This window comes from Rattus rattus, chromosome 4, assembly GCF_011064425.1.
Source record: "Rattus rattus isolate New Zealand chromosome 4, Rrattus_CSIRO_v1, whole genome shotgun sequence".
NCBI classification, from domain to species: Eukaryota; Metazoa; Chordata; class Mammalia; order Rodentia; family Muridae; genus Rattus; species Rattus rattus.
Genome location: NC_046157.1, coordinates 157695264 through 157720890, shown reverse-complemented (window position 1 = coordinate 157720890; position 25627 = coordinate 157695264). Strand labels below are relative to the sequence as shown.

Sequence of the window (25627 nt, the reverse complement as noted above, 5' to 3'; positions counted from 1 at the left end):
CACTGTATTAACCAGACTTGCCTTTGTTTCCTTCCTCCCTCAGTCCCCATCCCTGAGACACTCTGGGCCAAGCCTACTGCTCTGACTGTACTTGACTGCAAATTCTACCATTGGTATATGTCCCCATAGGAGGTACAGAGAATCTGTCCTGTGGAGGGCCAGCCTTGGTTCAAATCCAAAGCCCCAGAGGCTTCATGGATGTCCTGGGGTGGGGGTGGAGGGCCTCGTGGGTTAAATACACTTGGGAAATACTACTCAGAACTCTTCTCAATTGAAGACTTCTCAGAGACCTTAGCTCAGGCTCATTAGAGAGTCACTTGGTTGCCTTTTTGTTTTACTTCAATTTTCTCACATACTGATCCTAATGAATTCTAGACATTTCAAAATGCTAGCTCTGGTTGTTGTTGTTGTTGTTGTTGTTGTTGCTGCTGCTGCTGCTGCTGCTGGGGCTGCTGCTGCTATTAATTTAATGGTTTCTAGCAAACTTATTCAGGGTAACCTTCACCCAATCCAGTTTGAAAACATTTCATTCCTCCAAAAAGGTTACAATGTGGCCACTAGAGGAACAGAACCCCTGATTGAGGAAGGCGACAGTGGACACCCCCTTCCATGTTTTCCAATGCTGGTCCTTAGCCTCCCTGCCTGTCACTCCACTCCGGGCAGATCTGGATTCCCAGTAATGCCACTGAAACCCAAAATTCTAACCATGCTGGGAAGCCTCACAAGGCAGGAGATAGGGGTGGAGGGGTTGGGGGTGGAGGGCGGGATTGGCGTGTCCGGCTTCCTGCTCTGTGTGCTGAGATCACTTTCGTTTTTCTTTTCTTGAAACTTGACTCCTCGCGGTGCTTCTAGGACTTCGGGTCCAGACTGGGCTGGCTGGCTTTTCCAGGCAGGATCCAGGAACCTCTTAATTAATCCTGGAGTGACCTGGGAGAACCTGGGAGACCCCCGTTGGCAGCCCGGCATCCAGGTGCGTTCTGCTCTTGGGCTCTGCAGTTAGATTCCTGATTCTTGGGGTCAGCTTTTATCTGCTGTACCCGAGAGTCCCCAGGCTCTCTCTTTGTTAAGTAATCCTTTCCAGAGACTCGACCCTGGAGTGGATGTGGATAAGAGGAAGGGAGGGGAGGGCAGTGAGGTCCATACACCCAACTCTTTTTCTGAAAGTTAGAGGCTTTGGGGACAGTGTCCAGTGCATGTTCCCCAGGTTGGACCTTGCATTTGCCCACGGTGGGCAGTGTCGTCATCATCCTCCCACATTTGCCTAATTATGAAGCTATTGGGAAAGAGAAAATGAGAAGCCTCCATACTTCTCTCTAGCACGCTATGGATTTTTTTTTTGTATGTTTGTTTTGTTTTGTTTTTAATCCATGGTCATTTCACTGAAATACATTACTGCGCATGAGGATTCAAGGGATTTTAATTTTTACTGCTGTCGACCCTGATTACCAAATGAGCCACAGAACACTTGAAATGCTTTCCATTTCTACTCTACTGGGGAGGGTGGCTGTTGTTTTCTTTCCTGGTCACTTTGAATATGCGCTGTCAAGGCCTTCCCACTAGTCTGACTTTTCCCAGCTTAATTATGCATTCATTGTAATGATGCTCATTTTATTGTTTGCTTGTGTTTGGGGCTTTGTCTTTCCTGATGGATGTTTGTCTGTCTTTTCCTAATTTATTTGTAAGGCCCTTAACATAATAAAAACCTGAATGCAGGCATCTGAGACACAGGATCTTTTTTTTTTTTTCCCTCTTGAGGACTGGGTTTCACTGTGTATCCCTGAGTGTCCTGGAACTTACTGTATATACCAGGATGGCCTGGAACTGGCAGAGATCTGCCTGCCTTTGCCTCCAGGGTTAGCATTAAAGGCTTGTACCATTTCCTCAGGCTTGAGATACAGTATCTTGCACAGGGAAAAACAAAGTATCAGAGACAGACACACTCTACTGTAGATTGGTGTCCTAGGGCTAGGTACTTAACCTCTGTTGGTCTGACTTCAGAAACTGCGGCAGGTGACAAATGACAAAGGTGTCACAGTGTAGGTCTGAGTGCTGCTCTAGAACAAGTCATCCTAAGTGGCGCCCAGAGCACATGTTCATGCTGCCCCCCCCCATGCATATCCTCAACAGCTTTCTCACCCACCTGTCTGTCCCCTGTCTGCCTGAATTTCCTCAGGACTGAACGGTCCATGGCACACCTCCCCGTTCCACAGTTCCCCTGTGAAATTGTCTTCTTTTTGTTTTCTCCTCAAGTTTTTCTTGCTAAGTTTAAGGGACTGGGAAAGAAGAAAGGGACGAGACTTCTTAATTTGATGCTGAAATTAAATTCCTGGAAATATATATTACAGTAATATTCTATTTAAAAAGGAGGAAAGGGGGCCCTTGTCTTCTTTGTGTTTAAGACAAAACAAACACAGAAACAAACAAGCAGGACTTTACTCTTAGCTGGGATGTAGCTCAGTGATAGGGCACTTGCCTATGATGCACAGGTCCTGGGCTCCATCCCCCCCCCCGCACCCCCCCCACCAATCAACAACAAAACCACCCCCTCCGTGATTGCAAGATTTACTAGGGCTTGCCTTCTTACAACAGTTTGTCACCAGGAAGTTCTCTTCCTGTTATAACTGACTGGTTATTTTCTCATGGTCTGGAAGCAGTCGATTTTTATAAACAGCCCATAAGAAGACACAGGTCTGACCCAAAGAATGAAATGGGGTCATAAAACCAAGTGGTGACTTTGACCAATCCTAATTTTCATGTCCTTCCTGATTCTATTTATGTGTTGTCTGTTTACCTCATAATGCTGTGAGTGATTCTTCAGTGTCTAAATATTACCAGGTTTCTAGCTCCACATGTCAGATGGTTCCTTTCCCGTAAGCATTGGCACTAGATGTGCTCAGCCACACTGCAAGGTGATCTGTTCTAACCCAGGTCATCTATTCTCAACTCTCTCTATATAGACTCAACTGTGGCCAAGCATTTTCTCAACAGTAAACCAGCAACTAGACAGTCAAGTTCAATTGGTACTCAGCCCCCTCCACATTACATGATCCAGCATGAGGGTCACTTACCTCACCTCTGTCTACATTGGAGTTCTCCAGTTAGGTAGTTGTGATGACAGTGGCCATCTTGCAACGCTTCGTGAACTCCAATAAGTTACTACCTATGATATCCTTAGAACAAAGACTGCACATAGGACATACTCAGTGAATAAGAGATGTTTCCAAACCCACTTTATCTTTAAAGTCCCTTTCAGGATGGTGGTGTGCTGTTGTCTGTCCCTCTCAGCCTCTGGTTGCTGGGCACCACCTTTATTTCCTCTACCAATGGGTCTTTTAGCAAGACTTTGTTCTGTAGACTGCTAAGGGATGCCTGAAGACCAGAATGTCTACCTTTGAGAACCCGTTTTATGCAGAGAGCCACTCCCCATGCTCCTGATACCTTCTGCCTCTGTTTTCTCAGCCTGCCTCTATTTATAGGATGTTCACCCTGACCAAGGCCTTGGAAAAGGCTCTTCTTCAGCATTTCATATACACGAAGCTGGACATCGCCTATGCCATCAACAAGCCGTTCCCCTTCTTTGAAGCACTCCGAGACAATTCCTTCATCACTGAGCGAATGTACAAGGTGAGGCCTGTGGGCCCTCCACAAAACAGCCCAGTCCTCATTACGTGTGTTCCAGTATTGAGATCTCTGACCACAACCCACCAGGGCTCCTAGAACATGGAAGGCCCAATTGACCATGATCATTATTGCAGAAAGAGATGGTTGGGAGAAAGGGTGTCTTGGGGCTGTGTTAGTGACAGGGTATATTGTAGGTGCTAGAGGTTCAGAGATGGATCTGTTTCTTGCCTCTGTCTAGCTTCTGGTGGCTCCTGGAAGCTCTTGGAGTTCTTAGACTCATAGTCTCTTTCCATCTCTATGTTGTCTTCTCTCTTTTGTCTTCTCCTCTTTCTTCCTTTGATAAGAACACTTGGTTTAAGCACTGCTCTAATCCAGGATATCGTGTCTCAGCATCCTCAGTGGCAAAGATCTTTCTCCAAATTAAGTTCACGGTCACAGGATCCAAATGTTACATATTTTTCTGGCACCAAGATGCTGTTAACCCAATGCTCAGCCATTGTCCCACCGTCTAAGAGCATGTGGAGCGTTGGTCATTCTAAAACAAAACATCACATTACATTTGTTGTGATGTGTCTGTGTGAGTGTGCACAGGTGTGCACATAGGCCAAGGCATGAGTGTGAAGGTCTGAGGAGAACTCGTAGGAGTTGGTTTTTCTCTTTCTGCCATGCGGATCTCGAAGACTGAACTCAGGTTAGTTATCAAACTTGACAGCAAGCGCCTTTACCTGATGCACTGTCTTGCAGGCTCCCCAGTTCATTCTGATGTAAGGCAGGCACTGGAAGACATGGCTATTTGTACGAATGTAGTGCTTGGTACATCGTTTGGGTGGGGTTTTTTGTTGTTTTTTTTTTCAATTTGGTTTTGTTTTTTATTTTATTATCTATTTATTTATTGGATTTTTTAATTTCAAGCTCAGGGAATGTAAAATGTAATATTTACATTAGCTTTTACAATTGCATGTAATTGTCAACCTCAGAGGCTTTCTGCTGAATAAACTCACCTTTTCTAGTTCTTTCTAAAATCTGGCTGGCAGGTTCAACTCAGCTCTTCTGGCTCCAACTCCTCTCCAAGCTGACTGATTCAATATGGCTTCTCTCAGCTTCTCACTGAATTGCTCTGCTTGGCCTCAAACTAACTGGCAATTTGTTCTAATCTTTGGGCTCTTTATTCATTGGCTTCAACTGCCTCTGCTGACCTGCACTGAACTGCATGAATTCATGAATGAACTCAGCTCCACTCCATTGCACTTACTGCACTGACTCCACTCATGGACTCAGCTTCTCTGCACTGCACTCACTGCACTGACTCTCCACTCACTGACTCAGCTCCTCTGCACTGCATCACTGCACTGACTCTCCACTCACTGACTCAGCTCCACTGCACTGCGTCACTGCACTGACTCTCCACTCACTGACTCAGCTCCTCTGCACTGCACTCACTGCACTGACTCCACTCACTGACTCAGCTCCTCTGCACTGCACTCACTGCACTGACTCTCCACTCACTGACTCAGCTCCACTGCACTGCACTCACTACACTGACTCTCCACTCACTGACTCAGCTCCTCTGCACTGCACTCACTACACTGACTCTCCACCACTGACTCAGCTCCTCTGCACCGCGTCACTGCACTGACTCTCCACCACTGACTCAGCTCCTCTGCACCGCGCCACTGCACTGACTCTCCACCACTGACTCAGCTCCTCTGCACTGCACTCACTGCACTGACTCCACTCACTCACTCAGCCCCTCTTCACTTCCCTCACTGCACTGACTCTCCACTCACTGACTCAGCTCCACTGCACTGCGTCACTGCACTGACTCTCCACTCACTGACTCAGCTCCTCTGCACTGCATCACTGCACTGACTCTCCACTCATCGACTCAGCTCCTCTGCACTGCACTCACTGCACTGACTCCACTCACTGACTCAGCTCCTCTGCACTGCGTCACTGCACTGACTCTTCACTCACTGACTCAGCTCCATTGCACTGCACTCACTGCACTGACTCCACTCACTGACTCAGCTCCTCTGCACTGCATCACTGCACTGACTCCCACTCACTGACTCAGCTCCTCTGCACTGCATCACTGCACTGACTCCCACTCACTGACTCAGCTCCTCTGCACTGCATCACTGCACTGACTCTCCACTCATCGACTCAGCTCCTCTGCATTGCATCACTGCACTGACTCCACTCTGACTCAGCTCCTCTGCACTGCACTCACTGCACTGACTCTCAACTCACTGACTCAGCTCCTCTGCACTGCACTCACTGCACTGACTCCCAGATCACTGACTCAGCTTCACTATGCTGAACTCACTGTACTGACTGAACTCAGAGACCTGCATGACTCAGTCTCCTGAAGATTTAACTACATTTTATACTAAATTTCCTCTTAAATTAAAAAAAGAATATTTCTTAAATTTGGCAGTTTTGTTTTGCTTTGTTTTGTTTGAGACAAGATTTCTCTGTGCAGCCCTGGCTGTCCTGGAGCTCCCATTGTGGACCAGAATGGCCTCAAATAGAAAACATTAGCAATCTGACTGCCTGTCTCCTGAATGCTGGATTAAAGGCTTCTGTCACCAAGCCTGGCTTTTATATTATTTTAAAGTACTACAATTTATTTATTTGGGGGTGAGGCACACATCTGCTGTGGTGTGCAAGTGAAGTTGAAGGGCAGCTTGTAGAATCTGTTCTCTCCTTCCACCTATGGATCCTACCTAGGGTTCAAACCCGTGTCATCAGACTTGAGGGCCAACACTTGTACCCACTCAGCCATCCTCAGCAGCCCCAAAGTAGCTTTCTTATGATACAGAAAACCACAAATGTAGAGCTCTCAGCTCAATGAGTAATCATTCAAACTAACCCTCTGATCCACTCTTTGAAGGAATCTCTGGAAGCCTGTCAAAATCTGGTCCCTCTATCCAAAGTGGTGCACAATATTCTCACCAGTCTGGAGCAGACTTTCGACCCAGCGATGCTGCTGATATTGTTCAGCAAAGTCAACCTACGGGAATACCCCAGTCTGGGGGCAATTTGTAGAAGCTTCAGAAATGGTAATGTGGTTTCTCCAATCCTTTCGACATGCACAGTGTTGCCACAGTAAAAGCCTGGGTTTGTTGCCAGTGTGGAACATACACTCCAGTGCCTGCTTTCCCTGTGTAAAGGCGTAGGTCACACTCGCTCACAAAAGCTGCTGGAGGGGTAGACCTGACTGACGCTGACCTTAGTTTCCCCAAGGTGAATTTCTGTAGGACACAGATGTTTCTGATGCAGCTATTCAATGAATTTTAGTGCAGGAATAGCTGTTCATTTGGAACAGAGTCCCATGATGTAGCCCAGGGTGGCCTAAAATATAATCATTCTACCTCAGCCTTTTTTCCAAGTACTGGTGTCACAAAAGTAAGCCATTACACACACACATCTTGAAAATATGAACTATTGGAGCATCTACAGGGAACACATAAGGCAGCAGAAATGTCAGAACCCAATATGGGGGGAGGGGGCGTGGATTCAATATCTATCTCTTTGTGACAGTGTGAGGGCCCCACACATTTTGTATGATCATTTCACATGACCTTAAAACCACCTGTGGCATCATTGTTAGCTGCACTTAACAAAGAGGGGAAGTTCAGAGGTAACTCCACGATCACTTGTCAGATTTTGATTTCTGTCACAAAATGTCTATGATAATCTACTTACAGTGAGAAAAAGTCAGGGGACTCTGACCTGTCATACACTTTGAGCCTTTAGCAATACAGTGTATCACAGCAGGAATGTATGAACAAGTAAAATTGTTCACTGTGTGTTCTAAAAATGGAGAAAGGAGAGGATTGGACCCCACAATCCCCTCTAGAGATGTCCCCAATAACCTAACACCTCCTCTCAGCCCCAGCTCTTCGAGTCATCCCGTCTCCCTGTAGTGTCACCTGAGACCCTAAGTTTTGAGGGGACATTTGGCATCTAGACTGCAGAACTGGGTAAATAAAGGAACACAAGGGGTCAGCCACAGGTCTGGGGGTTGGAGTGAGAGTAAGAGAACCAGGCAATAAAGCCACTTGAGATTGGAGAATACACACCCAACAGAGAGTCAGTTTACCTGAGAATAGTGAGAAGAGACCCCAGTCACACTGCACTGTGACATTGGCCTTGCTCACTATTGACATGTCACTGTCAAAAGGCTCCTCTCTGGGGGAAGGAGGATTCCTTAAGCTGAGAGAGCAGCTGAGGGACATCTTCACCTTTAAGCCTTGCAGCAGGGCCAGGGGAAAGGGACTTAGGGATGCCCTAAGTTCATCTGAGCAGGACTCAAGCATCTCCGTGGCTGTGCAGTTCTGTGGTTTTGTTCTGAGCCTTTGTTGGTATCCATGTCATTTCCTGTTCATGGGTCAAGGTATCATCACTTCTGAAATAAGTGACGAAGAACAGTCTTACTAGAAACCAGCCCCAATCTATTCAAGGGAGCAGTGTGTGGAAAGCCAAGGGCCTGGTGTTGGGAGGAGGAAGAAGATCCTAGGGTGGTCAGATAGATGTGGCCAGATCATAGGATGCAATGGAACCTCAGAAGTGAATAGAAACCAGAAGGTCCCAATGGAACCTGGTAAGGAAGTTTTGTTTCATTTAGTACAAGAAGATATGTTTATTTATTAAAATAATAATAAAATAAGTAAATTATAAAATAATAATAAAATGAATAGAGACCTTTATAAAAATTAAACCTTTCACACAACTAACTTTTATAAAACCCAAATTACAGAAAATTAAATCCCTGGATTCAAAATGTCCAATTTTAATGTGTTAAAACCCAGTTTTGCTTAACTGTTTTCCACTCATTTATTTATTTTTGCAGTCTTTTTTCAAAAGATTTTCCATATATTGGTCATATCATCTTCCTTCCCTCAACTTCTCTCAGATCCTCCCACACTACCCACCTCACTTCCTAGTCTTTCTCTCTTTAAAATACCCAAATCTAACCAAATCAAACAGACAAGAAGCATGGAGTCCATTCTGTATTGGCCAACTAATCCTGCACATGGGCCTACCCTGGAGTGTGATTGACAGACCCAGCTTCACTACGTTGTGGAGGGTAGTCAATAGCATTGGCCTGTAATGTTTAGGGGTAGGAACCTCTGAACCATTTTACATTTCTGTATCCTATGGTATCTTATTAGGGCATTATCTCCCTCACTGTATGATAACTCCCTTTAAATTCCATTTATATACATATATATTTTAGGGACCTTCTACAGTAATAGATTTCTATGTGGTCAGCACATTTTTGGTGATGGATTGGGGACTAAGTAGCACTGAGTGCCCAAATAAATAAAAGTCAGAAGGGGCCACAAGTGAACACTTGTGATGATGAACCCGTTCTGTGCACCTGGGAAAATCAGTAATTCTGCCTCCGGTCCTGTGGGGAAAGATACAGGAGGCAGTCCTATCTGCCGGATAACTTCTGAGTCTCCGGGGTCCTGACATGTGCTCCTTTGCTAATTCCAGTTGGCAATGCCTATGAAGGGAGAAACAGACCCGCACCAACCCTACTTGGAGCCTTAACCAACCCAGCAGAAGGGTGCTCCTTTCAGACTCTGCTGCCACAGCCCCGACCCCAGGCATTGCCACCAAGTCATCTGTCCTCTGGACTGAGAATCCGTGACCCCGGAACAACCTCACTGCAAATCACTGAGATCCTGGATGAGCAGCCCAGCCCTTCCCACCCAGCTGCTCCTCTCCCTGGCTACATTCGGGAAGGAAAAACCACTCCAGGCAAGAAACAGAGCCCTCCTGTCTGTCCTGCAGCCTGTAACCCTACCTAGGATGCTTGCTTCCTGTCAATTAGAACCCCAAATTGCTGTCTTTTGTTGATCTGTTCCTTTCTATGCATCCACCTTCATACGACCCTTTCTAAGAAAATCACAAGTGCTGCCAGTGGCCCAGGAGGCCCAGATCCCAGAGCATCTTCTTCCTAAGCCTGAATGCTCCGGCTTCTGCCCTTCCTTTGGTGCTTCACCTTTCCTGAGCCTTCAGACCAGTGGTTCTCAACCGTCCTAATGCTACTACACTCTAATGCAGTTCCTTCTGTTGTGGTGACCCCCAACCATAATGTTATTTTTGCTGCTGCTTCATAACTGTAATTTTGCTGCTGCTGTGCATCGTAACATAAATATTTTTTGGAGAAAGAGGTTTGCGGAAGAAGTGGAGACCCACAGGTTGAGAACTGCTGCTTCAGGCCATTCCCCCTCTTCCCTGCAACCTGTGGGTTTTCCCTCCTTCAGCTGCCAGTAACAGTTCAACAGCTACAACTGATATATGGTCAGAAAGAAGACCAGCAAAGGATGCCAGCCCTTCCACCGGCACTGTGCAAAGTGGCACTGACTGGGCTGTGGAGGGAGATGAACCTGCCAGATGAGAGGGTGTGGTCGGAACCTCAGGAGAAAGAAGGGGAGGGAAACAGAGAGAGCTGTCCTTTGACTCACAGCGCAAACCAACCTTCAAAAATACTCGTGTGGGTCTGAGGTTTAGCTCAGTGGAAGATCACTTCCCTGGTAGATATAAGGCTCTTCTCTCTCTCTCTTTCTCCTCCTCCTTCTCCTCCTCCTCCTCCTCCTCCTTCTCCTCCTCCTCTTCTTCCTCCTCCTTCTCCTCCTCCTCCTCTCCCTCCCTCCCTATCTTCCCTCCCCTCCCTAGATGCAGAAGCCTTGAGTCTCAGCCTTTCTCGTCCCTTTCTTTTCTTAGTGTGTTAAGAGTAGAACCCAGGGCCTATTGCACACTGAATAAGCACTGCACCACTGCACTACACCGCCAGCCCCTTTATTTATTTTTAGATGAATCAGATTCTAAGACATATGTTTATTATTAACATTATTAGAAAATATAAAATTTTTATGTCTATTAGATCTAATTGAACTTCCAGACTTATGCCACTTGCCTTCCCTAAATCATTTTTATAACAACAAAGTTTAGTTACATTAACTATATCAGAATGTACTCCTGATATTGCCGAAGATACATAGTCTGGACTCCTTGCTCTGCAGGACTGAGAATAAAGGAGCCTGAACTCAATAACTTTTCCTCCACTCCTCTGATACTTGCCATTCAAATAAGTTAACATAATTGGTAATGTCAATAGAAGATTTCATCATCTACATTTTCAAAAGAAGAGGAAGAGGAGGAGGAAGAAGGAGAAAAAGAGAAGGAGGAGGAGGGGGAGGAGGAGGAGAAGGAGAAGAAGAAGAGGAGGAGGAGGGGAGGAGGAGGAGGGGAGGAGGAGGAGGAAGAAGAAGGAGAAGGTGAAGAAGAAGAAGAAGAAGAAGAAGAAGAAGAAGAAGAAGAAGAAGAAGAAGAAGAAGAAGAAGAAGAAGAAGAAGAAGAAATAATCCTGCTATTAAACTATTCAGTCCCTTCTCTATCCTACCATCTCCTGGCCACCTGCCCCCTTACTGGTTAGAATCACTGTTCTCTTTACCACTCTGACCCCACTTGCTCATCCTGAAATCCTCAATTCTTTTTCTTCCCTCTGCTCAGTGTCCTCAAGAGATCACCAGAGAAAAGATAAGGAAGACTCTCAAGAGATGCCCCACCATCCCTCAGGACCCGAAGCAGGTGACTTGCCTTTGACTTTAGTGTCCTCCTTTTGGGCATGTACACCATCCACTCTCCTCCCTTACAGCCAGTTTGGTAACCCACCCTTTTCCTTCTTCCTCCAGTTGTCAAAGACATCTTAACATCCAAGACTAACAAGCGAGATGGCTCAGGAGCACAGCCTCCGGGTTCTCCTGGCACCATGCATGGTAATACTGGTTAAGGCTGACCTAACTCTTAGCAGTCTTCATTGGGACAGCTTATGCTCACTTCCACTTTCCTACCAAAAAGAAAAGCCTGTCTGTCATTCCTGCTCTCATTTCCATCTCAGCCGAGCTTCCTGTCCCTCACCCAAGCTTAGGATGTAGAGTTGTGGGGAAGGCAAAGAGGCAGGACGGGAAAGGCAGACTTCTGGATCCACCAATCACAAAGTCAGAAAGTCCCCTCACACCTGCTAGACTTAGACTCTAAATGATTGATTGGTGTCAACAAGCAGACGATTCCAAATAGAGCCACAAGAGATGGTAGTGGGCTCCAGGAGAGCAGAGGACCAGGTAGGGCTGGACTGTGTGACCTTGCAGCTGTGATGAGCTCACAGCAATGGCTGACGCTCAGACAGGCTCAACAAAATGCATGACAGGAATCCCGTTTGTCCCCAGCGGTGGGTGATGTCCCTGATGTGGCTGGCTCTCCTTCCTTGACTTCAGCTGAGTGTGGGAACTGTCTTTCAGTACTAATCAATTCTACAAAGTACAGAGTACTAAGAATATATGATATTAAAATGATAGGAAAAGAAAGAAAGGACCACAAAAGCCGTAGACAGTTTACAATGTGCCCCTGTTACCTGACCCTAAAGAAGTCAGAATTTAAGACAATTTTCATAATATTGCATAAACAACAGACAGCCTTAAGGAGATGGACCTTTTTTTCTGTTGTGGTATCAAGCCCCCTCTGTTTTTCTTATTGCATCAAAGCAAGCCAAATTTCATAATGAATTTGCTGTTAGCAGATGCATAGGTAACAATAACAAGGCGGTTAGGGCTAGAGAGGTGGTCTGGTGCCTAAGAGCACTGACTGCTCTTCCAGAGGATCTGAATTCAACTCCTACCACCTTTATAGTCGCTCACAACCATCTGTAACTCCAAGCCCAAGGTATCTGACACCCTCTTCTGGCCTTTGCAGGAGCCAGGCATACACGTGGTACACAGACACGCATGCAGGCATAACACCCAACATAAAACTTTAAAACTTAAACTAAGGGGGTCAGGTCAAGGTGGAGCCCTCTGGGCTGGCAGATCCCTGCTTCTCTCCCTGCTCTTCGAGTTCTCCAACTGGCTTTCCTCTGCACTTTCTCTTCAGTCCATTCTGACTTCTGGTGTGAATTCTGTTTCTTTTGCCAGTGGTTCAAGATGATTCTCCAGCACCAAATGACCCGGAAGTGCCCCAGGAAGCTCCCTGCACACCTGCAAACAAGAAAGGTACAGCCATCCTTTCCCGTGCCGTGCTCCCTGTTCTAGCTGTGGCGCATCCCAGCATCCCTGTTTCTGCAATGACACAGCATTTCCTCGTTTTCTTCTCACTCCGCCTTCCTCAAAGGCCTTGTGAAAATTATAGGCGACAAGAAGGCACTTAGACATATTGACCCAAGCATTGCTCAAATTCACTGAACTCCTATCCACAACTGCTTAGTGTGACTGGTACACTCTCCTCCCCGCCCCGCCCCTGGAGGACACTGCTTCCTGGTAAGTCATATGCAGGTGTCATCGTCACTTAAACCTCACAGTAGCAAGCAGGTTGGATGTCCACCTGGCTGCCTACTCCCATCTCGCCTTCTCCCATCGTCTACTCTGAGGTGTCACCATTCAATTAAAACCTGTTACTGGCCTGGCTCGATGGCTGGAGGTCCCTGCCACCAAGCCTGGTGATCTGAATTTGATCCCCTGAAACCCATATGGCAGAAGAACAGAAACGACTCATACAAAATGTCTCTTGACCTCTGCGTGTGAACCAAAGAACATGTGTACAACCTCCACATACCCAAAATGTCATGTTGATGTTGATGATGACTATGATGACGATGATGGCGATGATGACAAAAACACTGTGACCTATCTGATTCTGTCATCCATTGGCTTCCCCATTGCTTCCTAGAACCCTTCCAAGTCTGTTTTCTCCTACCTCAGATCTTGCCATGATCCTGGATACCTTCAAGGCATCATGGGTAGCAGGCAACCCATCCACTACTCCAGCCGCTCAAGTCTTTATCTCCTCATGTCTGGTTATTTTTTTCCCTTCTCAAATTCTTCATTTCTCATGTCCAAAAGCCATCCATACCTTACCAATATCTGACCCTAGCTTAATTTCCCAATAACTGATTCAAAGAATTCTCATTTTAACACCTGTCCTTGAAGCTTGTTCCTTCTAGTTCAACCTCTGATTTCTCCTTCCTTCCCAGTTGATCCTTTAAAAAGGTTAGGGGTTGAGGTTGGAGAGATGGCTTAGGGTTAAGACACACACATATGCACACACACACACACACACACACGCACACAAGTGTACAAGTGTACACACAATAAGCAAAAATATAATTTAATTTTTTAAATAAAAAAAGTTTGAAAGCTTTACATGACTATAAAAGACTGTCCTCTTTTCTTCTTAGCAAGAAAAAGAAAAAGTTGCATCTGGTCTAATTCCAAAAGAAGACGGCAGAAAAAAAAGCCCCCCTCAACATAAGATGATGGGTAAGAAGATGCTGAAAGGGATGCTGGAGGGGGCTCAGGCAGGGGCTGGGGGATGCTGGAGGGGGCTCTGGCAGGGCTGGGGGATGCTGGAGGGGGCTCTGGGCAGGGCTGGGGGATGCTGGAGGGGGCTCTGGCAGGGCTGGGGGATGCTGGAGGGGCTCTGGCAGGGCTGGGGGATGCTGGAGGGGCTCTGGCAGGGCTGGGGATGCTGGAGGGGGCTCTGGCAGGGGCTGGGGGGATGCTGGAGGGGCTCTGGCAGGGCTGTGGATCTGCTGGCGCTTGTTCTGAACTTACTGGGTAGGCACACAGGAGTTCTGGGCAGCGCAGTGATCTGGCTTTAAATTTCACCAGACTTGTTTCACACCTGGAGCAGACTGGAATCCTGTCCTGACGGCAGGTTACACAGTCCAAGGCGAAGGGTAGAGAGTATCAGGTTTCCTCTTTACATACTTTAGGAGGGCACCGACCTTCCCAACTAAAGGGAGAGTAAGTAAACTATGCTACTTTCAGAAAAAGGGCAAATGAACCTGGGTCCTTGCCCTGAGAGGTAATTCACCGGAAAAGCCCCAGAGAAGCTGTTGAGAGGAGCTCTCGTGCCAGTGCAGTGTGGCTGTCCTGTGGGAGGCAGCTTCCAAAGTCCCAACAGGAAAAAGTGCCCTGTCCTCCCTCTCCTCAGCGAAGGCCACTACTCCACCAGTCCTGCCCACTGCAGAACCTCAGGGCCTCCGCAGCCTCTCCGGTGGCTCGCCCAGAAGCTGCCTTCAATGGCAGGCATAGGGCTGTCCCTTCATCACTTCACCCACAAAAGGTGCCTGGTGGCCTTTGGATGCTGCCTGTCTGCACATGGGTAGCTACATGGAAGGCCCTTCCTCACCCCCTGAAGTATCCCAGGCCTGTGCCTCGTGGTTCATGAGTCTTAGAAACCAGTCAGAAAGCACCACCCCCCCATCCCCAATCGTTCCATATTTATTTGGCTAATTTTTTGTTTTGGGTTTGGGTTTGGGTTTCAAGACAGGGTTTCTTTGTGTTGCCTGGGCTGTCCTGGAACTTGCTCTGTAAACCAGGCTGACCTCAAGAAATCAAAGCTCACAGAGATTTGCCTGTCTCTGCCTCTGCCTCCCACTCGCTGGGATTAAAGGGATGCACCAGCTCTACCAGGCTACCTGGTTACTTCTTATGAGGGCTCCCTGGGGCGGGAGAATGCGATGACTTTGGGGGGGGGAAAGCAAGGTGCACATAGGAGAAAACAGTAAAAGTGAGGTACAGCGATCTGGAAGGGGGGTAGAATGCGGAGTCTGTGAAGAAAGGAAAGAAGGACGGAAGGAAGGAAGGAAGGAAGGAAGGAAGGAAGGAAGGACGGAAGGAAGGAAGGAAGGAAGGAAGTGAGTGAGTGTCCTGGGAACTGCCATTTAAACCATTCATGAGTCTGTCTCACCAGGAGTGGCCTCACCTGGACCTGGAGTTCAGGAGAAGCTCAAGGTGGTGGGGCAGAGGACTCTGAATCAGGATGACTCAACTAGGAACATGAAGGTGGTGACCTGGACTCTGAGGGAAAGGACTCGCTGTGCCCAGACATCCAGATCTCAAGGTAAGGCAGAGGGTGGCACCTGCCATTGGAAAGGCTCAGCACGGGAGGGTCTCTTGGAGCTGGCACGGGGGTGGGGAGGAAACATGACCTCAGTGTTAGCAAAGAAACATTAAGAGAATGAGGGTCGGGGAGGAGAGGGGCAAAGAGAAGCAATATCCACTTCAGAGGAGGAGTTTTCGGTAAAGAAACAGCCACGGGTCACCCCAGCCGAGACCTAAGGCAGAGCATGTCAACCCTTTAGATTTTGCAACCTTAAAGATTACTAAGAACTTCCCAAGGTCCGAGTCTGTGTTGTTTATGTCTACGTATTTCTCCTTTATTCACAATTAAAAACAATAATTTAAAAAAAAAGCTTTGTTTAAAGTGAAACAATTTGGTCACATAACCGTGTAGGAGAAAATTATTTCTGAAGCAAAAACAAAATTAGAAGACAGGTGTCAGTCCATGTTCCCACAGCTCTCAGCGATGCCGGGCTTCGTGAGAAACAGGTAGATTCTTAACAGTTGCTTCTGAACTCATGCACCTGACGGACTGCTGTGGCTGATGAGGAGAAGGTCTAGCCTTACACAGAACTCCAGTCCTCTGTGAGGGCACTCCGTGCTCTTACCCCATTACCTGTCAGCTACACTCTGAATCCATGTCTCTGCCACTGTTGCTCTCTGTTAAAATAAAATGTCACACCAGCTGAACGTGATAGCCTAGCCCGTGCCTGTAATCCTAGCACTTAGGAAGCAGGGGCAGGTGGATCTCTTTGTATCCAATCTCTTTGAGGCTAGCCTGGTCTATATACTCAGCCTCAGGCCGGTCAGAGCCACATGGTAAGAACCATACGCATGTCTCCCAAAAGCAAACAAACAAAATCGTTACCCACCTTACTTTTTTTTTGATATAGTGATTTGTTTGTTTGTTTGTTTGTTTGTTTATATAGTCCTAGCTGACTTCAAACTCACTGTGGAGATCAGCTTGGCTTCAAACTCAGATACACTTACCCCTCCCTACCAAGTACTCAGATTAAACCTGCCTCCCCATCTCAGATGGACCTGCTACTCAAATAAGATTTTATAAGGCCTCAGACGTTTGGAAAGCGTTGAACTATATAGTGAACTAGCAACACAGGCCCATACACAGTCTTCTTCGGCCAACTGTGGAATCTGGAGACGTGACAGAAGTATTTTATGTTTAACTCTCCCATTTTCCCACCCTGGGAAGAGGAGGCAGCCTAGAGTCTGCAGTGCTTGGCTCTGAAGTATGAGAGGCCCTGTGAGGTTGGGAGACTCCTCATGGAGTGTCCACGGGCAAGGAATAACGTTTCTTCCTTTTTCTTCTAGAGCTCAGCAAGGAAGCATCAAAACCAAGGGCTAGAAAGAGGCCTCGGAAGAGGCCCAGCACAGCAGGAAGAACCATACACGGTAAGGATAGGGGGCCTGGGTCTCAGGATGCAGCCAGCAGGCGCCCACACTAACAGCAGCACTCTCTAAGCCAGGCTCTCACTGCCCAAGGAGCCCTCTGGGTGTCTGTTTTCCCACCACAACCTTCCCATGCATGATAGCTTAAGACTACTAACGGATAGACAGGCATGGACTGTGTGTGTGGTGTTGTCTTTTTCCCCTCCTGAAAGGGGGAAATGTTTGCCCCCACTGAGGACAGCATCACTGCTGCTGAGAATCTGTGCTTGAGAATATTGCTTGCCCTACACTGAAAATCTCCAGCTTGTGAGTCAGGGTTATTTCTAGAAATCCAGTCTCTGGGCAGACGGCTCAGAAGTTAAGAGTACTGGCAGCTTTTTCAGATTCCCAGCATCCACATGGTGGCTAGAAACTGTCCTAAATTCCAGCTCTAGGGGATACAATGACTTCTTCTGGCATCCGGGAGCACTAGGCATGATTGTGGTACACAGCTAAACATGCAAGCAAAACAAAACACCCACATACAGACATAACACTACACATAAGCAACCTGCACCGTTAAGAAAGGACTTGTGGGCCCAAGGGTGCATGCGGCGGTTAGAGAATGAGTTTTGCAGAGTTTGGTCTCTCCTTGCACCTTTATTTGAGCTCCTGGAATCCGATTAAAATTGCCAGGTTTACATAGCAAGCCCCATTACTAACAGCGCCAACTCCTGGTCCCACCACGCATCTCTGGTCCACAAAAGCTACTGCTTACCTTAAGAAACAAGCACCTACATAGCTCTGAGGTCTTCTATTTTTTCCCCCACAGTCTCTCTCCTCCCCTTCCTCTCCCTCTGCCTTCCTTTTTATTCCTTTATTTTTATTTGAACAACCGGGGTTTGCAGACCACTGGGGATTCTCAATCCATGTTCCGTGCTTTCCTGCAGCTCGGACACTCTCCCAGTTCCCAGTAGCAGCCAGCGTCTCACTGCTTTGCTGATTCCAGTTCTTCCTTTTGGCTTTTCTTAGTCAGCATTATAATTGTCCTTTCCTAAGACAGGCCGCAGACTAATCCCTATCGAGCTAGCGCGGAGCACACTGTGTGCTCCCCACCACTACCACCTCTTCCTCATACTCACCACAAATCTCAACTTCCTGCTCCCTCTCTGCTCCACACCCATATGAACTACCTTAAATAAGTATCGCTTCTACAAGGAATTACCTTCGAGGCAGGGGCGGGGGCGGGGGCGGGGCATAGGTCTTCAACATGTAACTTGCTGTCAGGGAGTTCTCGTCACGGCTCTTTCAGAGTTTTGGTTAGTTGTCTGTGTGCCTCCTGTTTACTGTGTGAGAGGCATTTGAAGTCAGGAGTGGATCAGTCTTGTTTTCTGTCCCGTGTCCGGCTCCTCCATGCCTCTGTTTATACTTAAACAACTAACGAATCAGAACAAGGAGGATGCCAGAACACTATGAATGTCCGTACCAAGGACTATGCTGCCCTCTGCTGGAATGTCCTTGAACTGCGCTTACGGCGGATTGTTTCTCCGGGACCTTATGCAGAGGCTTGCTCGGATGAGATTAAATTGGTATATTAACAAAGCGCTTGCCCATCGTATTGCCATCTGATCGTCATGATCGGACTCAAGTAAAAAGGTAAAAGATTCAAAGGAGCTAAGATCCACGTAGGTGCTTCTGAATGCTTTTTGTCTTTACAATGAAAAAGCGAATAATCCCAGATGCCTCTTTAGTCCTTTTTTATGAAACACTTGAGGAAGCAGGAACCCAGGCTTATGCTGACTGTTGTCCCTCGGCTTAGCGTCTACCCTGAGCTATGACTTCTAGGTTGGCCTAGGGTGCTTGCACTATTAGGAGTATTACTGAGCCAATTTTAGCATTTTAAAAACTATACGTTCCTTTATCCTTTAAAAATGTCACACATGGGGCTGGAGAGATGACTCAGCGGTTAAGAGCACTGACTGCTCTTCCAGAGGTCCTGAGTTCAATTCCCAGCAACCACACAGTGGTTCACAACCATCTGTAATGGGATCTGATGCCCTCTTCTGGTGTGTCTGAAAACAGCTACAGTGTACTCATAGACATAAAATAAATAAATAAATCTTCAAAGCCAAAAAAAATCATACATGCAGAGGCAGGCTGATCTCTGAGTTGGAGGCCTGCATGGTCTACATAGTAAGTTCCAGGACAGCCAGGACCGTTACACGGAGAGCCCCTGTCTCAAAAAAGTCGTGCATATATACAGTCTGCTTTGGTCAAGCCCACTTCCTCTTTCCTCCTACAGCTTCCCCTGACTTCCGGCACATCCCCCTCCCATGTTCACCTCTCACTGAATCCAATTAATTCTGGGTATGGAGCCATCCGCTGGAGCATGGGCAACCTAGGAGGCGCCACACACCCCATCGACTGGCACCTTCCTCCTGCTGAGACATTTTGTATGACACTGTCACTGTTCCTCACTGTCCCCACGTCTGAGCCACTCACCCCACGTATTACATGGATGATCCTTGCCTTCTTTTTGCCGGAATGAATGATGCAGTTCTTGATGTTCTTAATCTGTCTAGGACACCTCCAGCCACCCCACTTCCACCCTCCCCCTCACCCAGGCCCTTGGTTCATGGGTCATAAAGTGCACAGGTCATCCCCTGTGTCTCCCTGTGTTTTGGAAGCATCCATGAGCTGGTCTTTGGGTGACTAATTAGGGGTTTTTTTCCATTCCATTTCTCCCCTTCCTTCTCAGCCTTCCTCCATAGAAGCTTTTCACATCAGGAAATTGTTTTTTATCTTTAATTGCTTCCTTGCATGCTCCCGGTTGTTTGCTCACGCTAATGAGGGCCTAAACCAGCTGCCAAAGCTCCCTTAGAATAAGGCTGGCTGGTGCTGAAGTCATCACACACAGGCTGCCCCTCAGGTTCCATCGTTAAAGGCCTTGAACTGAAGTGGGCAAATGAGGCCAAACTCAGCACCAGTGAGAAGTCACCAGAAGACGTGGCTTCAGGAGTCCTCAGAACTAAAGGCCCATTGCCTTTGGGATACAAGAGGTACCTGCAACAGGCAAAAGAGGGGGTAATACTCGTAGCCTGACCCTGCATGGTAACTTGTTGCTCACAGCACCCCCACACCCCCGCTGCCCCCTCATCTGTTGTGAGCATATTCAGGACATCTGTCTTCTTTACAGCTATGCTTACTATAGGGAATTAGCAAAGGCGTTTCCATGGAGACAGAGAACCGAGGAAGATCCCCACACTATGCTAATCTGCCCACCCCACAGGGTTCAGAATAGTAGTTCAGGGTTACCTGTCACTCTGCTTCTCCATCAAATTAGGATCTGATAGGGGCAAACCGCCCACTGAAGTTGGTAACAGCGGCAACCTCAGTGGTTCTTCCAAGAAGCTGCAGAGCTGAGGAGAATCTGCCTTGCTCCAGATTCTCATCTATTGTGCTGGATTTGAAAGGATGCTGGAGATGGTGGTGGGACAAACCAGCCCACACCTTTATCCACTCGCTAACCTGGAGGCTGGCCTGGCTCCTCCAAAGCTGGACATCCTTTGAGGCAACTTAGATCCATGCCCTCTGTTCCTGGGAGCTCCTCCTCCCATGGCATAACACCCCTGGAGCCATCTTTCCAAAGTAATTAATGGTAATTAGCATCTTCATATCAACACCATTCTTTCCTTTTACACACACACACACACACACACACACACACGGTGCATTGTTCTTCTCTTATATCAACCTCAAACTCGACACACATTTACAGCACTTTCCTCTGTCTCCAAGAGACAGCCCTGCATGAACTCTCCACGCCTCCACCATGAGGTTGGAGGGGAAGGAAGCAGGAACTACCAACAGCTATTTAAAACCCTTTCACAAATGTTTCGATCGAATCTTAACCTGAGATCCCTGCTCTGAGGTGCTGAGCTGCCAGATCTTTCCAGGTGCACTCAGCAGACTCATCCTGAACCATCCAGAGTTGGGCAGTGACGGTGGACCTCATCTCTCAGTGCAGATCACTTCACTTACCCAAGTCTGTTTCTTCTCCCAGTTCCAGAAAAGTCCAAGGACGACGCTGTGGATTTTCTCTCTCCTACACTCTCTGTGACCTGTGGTGAGGCCAGAGGGACTTTGTTCAAAGAGAAACTGAAACAAGGTGAGTGCCTGCTCTTCTGATGTTGTCTGGTCCCTGGATGATGGGTGGGCTGGAAAGGGAAGAGTGTGCCCATTGGGTAACTTGTCAAGAAGCAGATCCTGGGGGTTGGGGGTTGGGGATTTAGCTCAGTGGTAGAGCACTTGTCTAGCAAGTGCAAGGCCCTGGGTTCGGTCCCCAGCTCCGGGGAAAAAAAAAAAAAAAGAAGCAGATCCTGCTAGCCAGGCTACAAGGGGAAAAAAAAACAAAAGCTACAACAAAAAGGCTTCCCAAGAAGGAGTTTGCAGACTTTCCCATGGAGATGTATCTGGAAACCACATGAGCTGCCTACAAGCCCTGTGAAGTGGACACTGTCCCTGCGGTCTCTCCCACTCCCTCAGTGGCCTGTAGGGATTATGGTCCCCTGAGGCTGGGAGGGAGCCTCTGCTCCCACCCCAAAAGAATCTCCTCTTGCCCTGGGAAGGGGGAGAGCCATAGTGGGGAGGCTCAAAGGTAAAGTCATAGAGGATCCAGGTGGGTCCTAGAATGGCCTGTCTTTTTCTTACAGGATCCTCAGAAAAGTGCATTCAGAATGAGGCAGGAGCTTGGCTGACTGTAAAGGAGTTTTTAAAGAAAGGGAGAAAGGCCTCATCAAAAGACTGGAAGAAAGCTATCCATTATAACAAGAAGACATTAAGAAGTCTGGAGCAGGTACTGTAATGACCTAGGGTGATGGGTTCACATCCTGGAAGGGTGGGTAGCAAAAACTCTAGACAAATTCCTATTTTGACTCAACAGCATGACTTACAGAGAGCGGGATGCTCAAACAGGAAAAGCTGTAGATGACAAAGTTAGAACCGCAGGTAGAGGTACATGAGAGCCTAGTGCGAGCTGAACAGACTGAGAGTAATGGAAGCCAAGATTTAAGAAGCTTAGCCTGGTAAGTTTGACTGAAAGGAAACTGGCTGCAGTCGAAGAATTCCTTGTGTCCTCAGCCTGATAAGCCTTTACAGAAAGCCAGGTTCAAGTGGACTCTCTTCAGCCACCTCAATTGCGCCGTCTCCCCCTACACCTTATGGCACTCTTCCCAACGTGTAACAATTGCAGAAGGCATGAGTTGCTGCAATTCCTAGACACAGCCTCCCAGTAATATGCAAACCATTATCACAGGGTGCTACCCAGTGCAGCGCCTGTTCTGGCGGGGAAACAGGGCTATTTAAACCTTTGGGGAGTGGGTAGAGGCTTTCAAGGTGAATGAACACCACTGGCCAGAGCCAGGGTTCTGGAAATGCCTTATTTGCCTGAAGAGGAATTCCAGGTGCTTGAGGGATGTGATCTTATAAGGAGAGAGGAAGTTTAACCAGTAACCTGGCTGCCAGGCTAAAGGACTGCCTCGGGGTTGGCAGAGGTGGGGAGTGTAAAGGCTACATGCACCTGGACAAACAGGCCCAGGGCAGGGAAGGAACGGTCCTATTCCTGACTGTCTCCAGATGAGATTTTGGGGGTTTGGCTATGCCTCCACCTCACTCTTACTCTGCTCCCCCCACCCAGTTGCGTGACTCCTGGCTCCATGGCAGGGCCACCAGTAGTGTGGTAAAGGTGCATTCCGTTTCAGCTTCAAAACCTGAGTTTGATCCCCAGAACCCAAGTAAATGTGGAAGGGGAAATTGATTGCACGAAGTTGACCTCTGACTTCCATGTGTGCACTGTGGTATAGGCTCATCCCCATAATAATAAATGAAGTTTCTTTTTCTAAATAAACTCCAAACATCACAGGGATGAGCATGTTTGGATTTTACCTGAAGAGGAAGAATGGAAAAAAAAAAAGTGGGGAAGGAACTGAGAAAGGAGAGCTTGGGTCTTGGGTTTAAGTAAAGGGAAAATTACTTTATACTAAGGGAAAACTTTAAAAGGGAGCCCTTGGGGGGGCTCATTTCTCTCCCCTCGAGGTTTCATTCCTAGTCTGATCTCTAGATACAGGTATTTCCTAAAGAGGGGAGATGTCAAGATCCACAAGGGAAGAAACTTCCAGAATAATCTTGTCAACCTCTTCTCTTTCAGGATGGATTTTTGTTCTGTACCTCCAAAAGTAGGCCTTAAAAAGAGTGTGACTAGCGGATGAGCTCCTGACCTATGCTTAGCTGTTGTGTGCTGTCTCTCAGTGTCTGAACTTTGCCTTCGAGTCTCTGAGTGTCCCAGCTTCATGTTCGTGTAGGGCAACTCATCACAACTGGTCCAGCACTGAGTACACGCTCCCGATGCCTTTGTTCACAGCTGACTTGCAATAGAAAAGTACATGAATCTTAGAAAATAAAGATAAAGCTGTTAGTGTCTATGTGCCCTGGTATTAAAATGAATAGAAACGAAAGGTGTCAGAAGGAGACGGCTTTAGCGCAAGAAGCAAGCACAATACCGAGTATCACTCAACGCCACACACTTAGTGCTTGTGGGTAAGGTGATCCAAACAAGCTTTGTCTGCAGAGACCCTCTCCCCTTCCAGGGCAACCACCTGTGAGCAGCACTCACGTCCGCCTTCCTTACCTCCTAGGTGTCTTCTCCAGGCATGGTCTTACCCATGAGCGCCTTTCAAATGAGAACTTCTAGCAGAGGCAATGCTGTGTCTCCTTGCCCAGGAGACAGGCCTGACCCTTGGCCAGTTTCATTCAAAGTTTAAAACAAAGATTCCCCCAGTGTCACTTACAACGTAAACCATCCTTTATCATGCTGGTTGAAAGACACTGGGATCAAGAATGCTTAGAGTGTGGTCGCTACCAAATCCCATCGATGTAAAATATAGTGATACAGGTACTGGGTAAACTTTTAAAACATAAAAAATTCCATAGCCATTGCTATGTCCTCTATGTTCCCTATCAAGACCTTTGTTGAAGTTGACTCTCTATTCTGAGTTAGTAAAGGAGAAGCTTTATCCATTTATGGCAGTGGGTTCTCAACCTGTGGGTCGAGACCCCTTTGGGAGTGAATGTTCTTTTCTCAGGGGTCACCTGAAACCATGGGAAACATCAGATATTTACATTACAATTCACAGCAGTAGCAAAATTATAGTTTTATGGAGTGGCAACCAAAGTAATTTTATGGTTGGGGGTCACCACAGCATGAGGAACAACTGTATGGAAAGTGTCTCAGCGTTAGGAAGGTTGAGAACCATATAGTATCTGGAGGTGAGACTTAGGAAGTAACAAAGGAGCTGAAGGGGCTGCAACCCCATAAAAACAACAATACCAACCAACCAGAGCTCCCAGGGACTAAACCACAACCCAAAGAGTACACATGGACAGCCCCATGGCTCCAGCTGCATATGTAGTAGAGGATGCCCTTGTTGGGTACCAATGAGAGGAGAAGCCCTTGGTCCTGCCTGGCTGGACCCCCCAGTGTAGGAGAACGTCAGGGAGGAGAAGTGGGAAGCGGGTGTTGGGGAGGGAAACACCCTTATAGAAGAAGGGGAGCAGGATGGGATGGGGGGATTATGGATGGGAAACTGGGAAAGGGAATAACATTTGAAATGTAAGTAAAAATATCCAATAAAAAAAACAGGAAGTAACGGAGCATAAGGAGGCCATGACGGTAGAGAGTCTTGTCCATTGGGACTGGACTGTACCTGTCTAAGAAGGGGCATGCACATGTCTCTCTCAGCCAGGTTGGCAGCTCACACCCACCATCCCAGCACTGAGGGAGATGCAAGCCACAGACTTAGATCCTCATTTGTAAGTGAGAGCAAACGGCTAGAAACCTGCAAAGAATCAATTAAAAAAAAAAACAAAAAAAAAAAACAAAACAAAGTGATTTCCTGACATGAAGAGTGTAAGGAAGACGGAAGCAGGAGGATGTGTTCAAGTCCTTCTCTGTTGGATACACCCCAGCCCAGGGAGTGATGCTCTCCCTTACAGGTTAGGCCCTCTGGCCTTAATTAAACTAATTAACATAATCCCTCATGGGCATGCCCAGAGGTAAATAAGGCCTCACAGATGAACCTCACGGTGAATCTCCTAGGAGAGCCTGTCAAACTGACAACATTACCGTCACAAGGATGTAAGATTTTCAGGCATTTGTTTCCTTGGCTCCCTTGCTCTCCTGGGTGGGAAGGGGGTCAGCACTTTCTTGACAGTAATGCTGATTATTAACCTCTGCTTCGATGAGAAGAGTTATGGGGTCTGCTTAGATCCAACACAACTCAAATACCAGGTCTATGGCGATAACAAAAAAGTTATCGTAATCCAGCCATCTCTTGATTGGTTGGGGATACAGAACAGACTTGGGAGCTGAACTGTGGCCCCCAAGCCAGAATGTCACAGAGCTTTTAAGCTGGAAATCCACAAACATCTGTGCCAAGTTCCAGTTACGTTTTCCCATCCATCAGGCTGTTAGGGATAGCATACTTTCCTAGAAACATTCCTCTGTGGGATGCTTGGTTCTCGTTGGTTGGTTCATTCAACCTCAACCACGGCCGGGCACCGTGCCTTAGCATTCGTGTCTCAATTCGCCAACCAGAATGTCAGTTATGCATGCACATGTCTCTCTCTGCCAAGCAGGGTGTCAGTTACCC

The 25627-nt window shown here is 47.4% G+C and overlaps 1 protein-coding gene across 1 annotated transcript; it reads left to right on the top strand.

Annotated features, from left to right (window-relative positions):
- The first annotated feature begins 804 nt into the window (after positions 1 to 804).
- On the top strand, positions 805 to 23401 carry LOC116899580 (sp110 nuclear body protein-like). Its single transcript, XM_032901520.1, is given in 14 exon segments — positions 805 to 970; positions 3477 to 3624; positions 6515 to 6683; positions 9127 to 9393; positions 11152 to 11229; positions 11334 to 11417; positions 12609 to 12686; positions 13868 to 13926; positions 13928 to 13949; positions 15388 to 15537; positions 16866 to 16946; positions 20986 to 21090; positions 21635 to 21777; positions 23128 to 23401. Coding segments are annotated over 13 exon segments (1437 nt in total). The 5' UTR covers positions 805 to 970; position 3477; the 3' UTR covers positions 23182 to 23401.
- The last annotated feature ends 2226 nt before the right edge of the window (positions 23402 to 25627 follow it).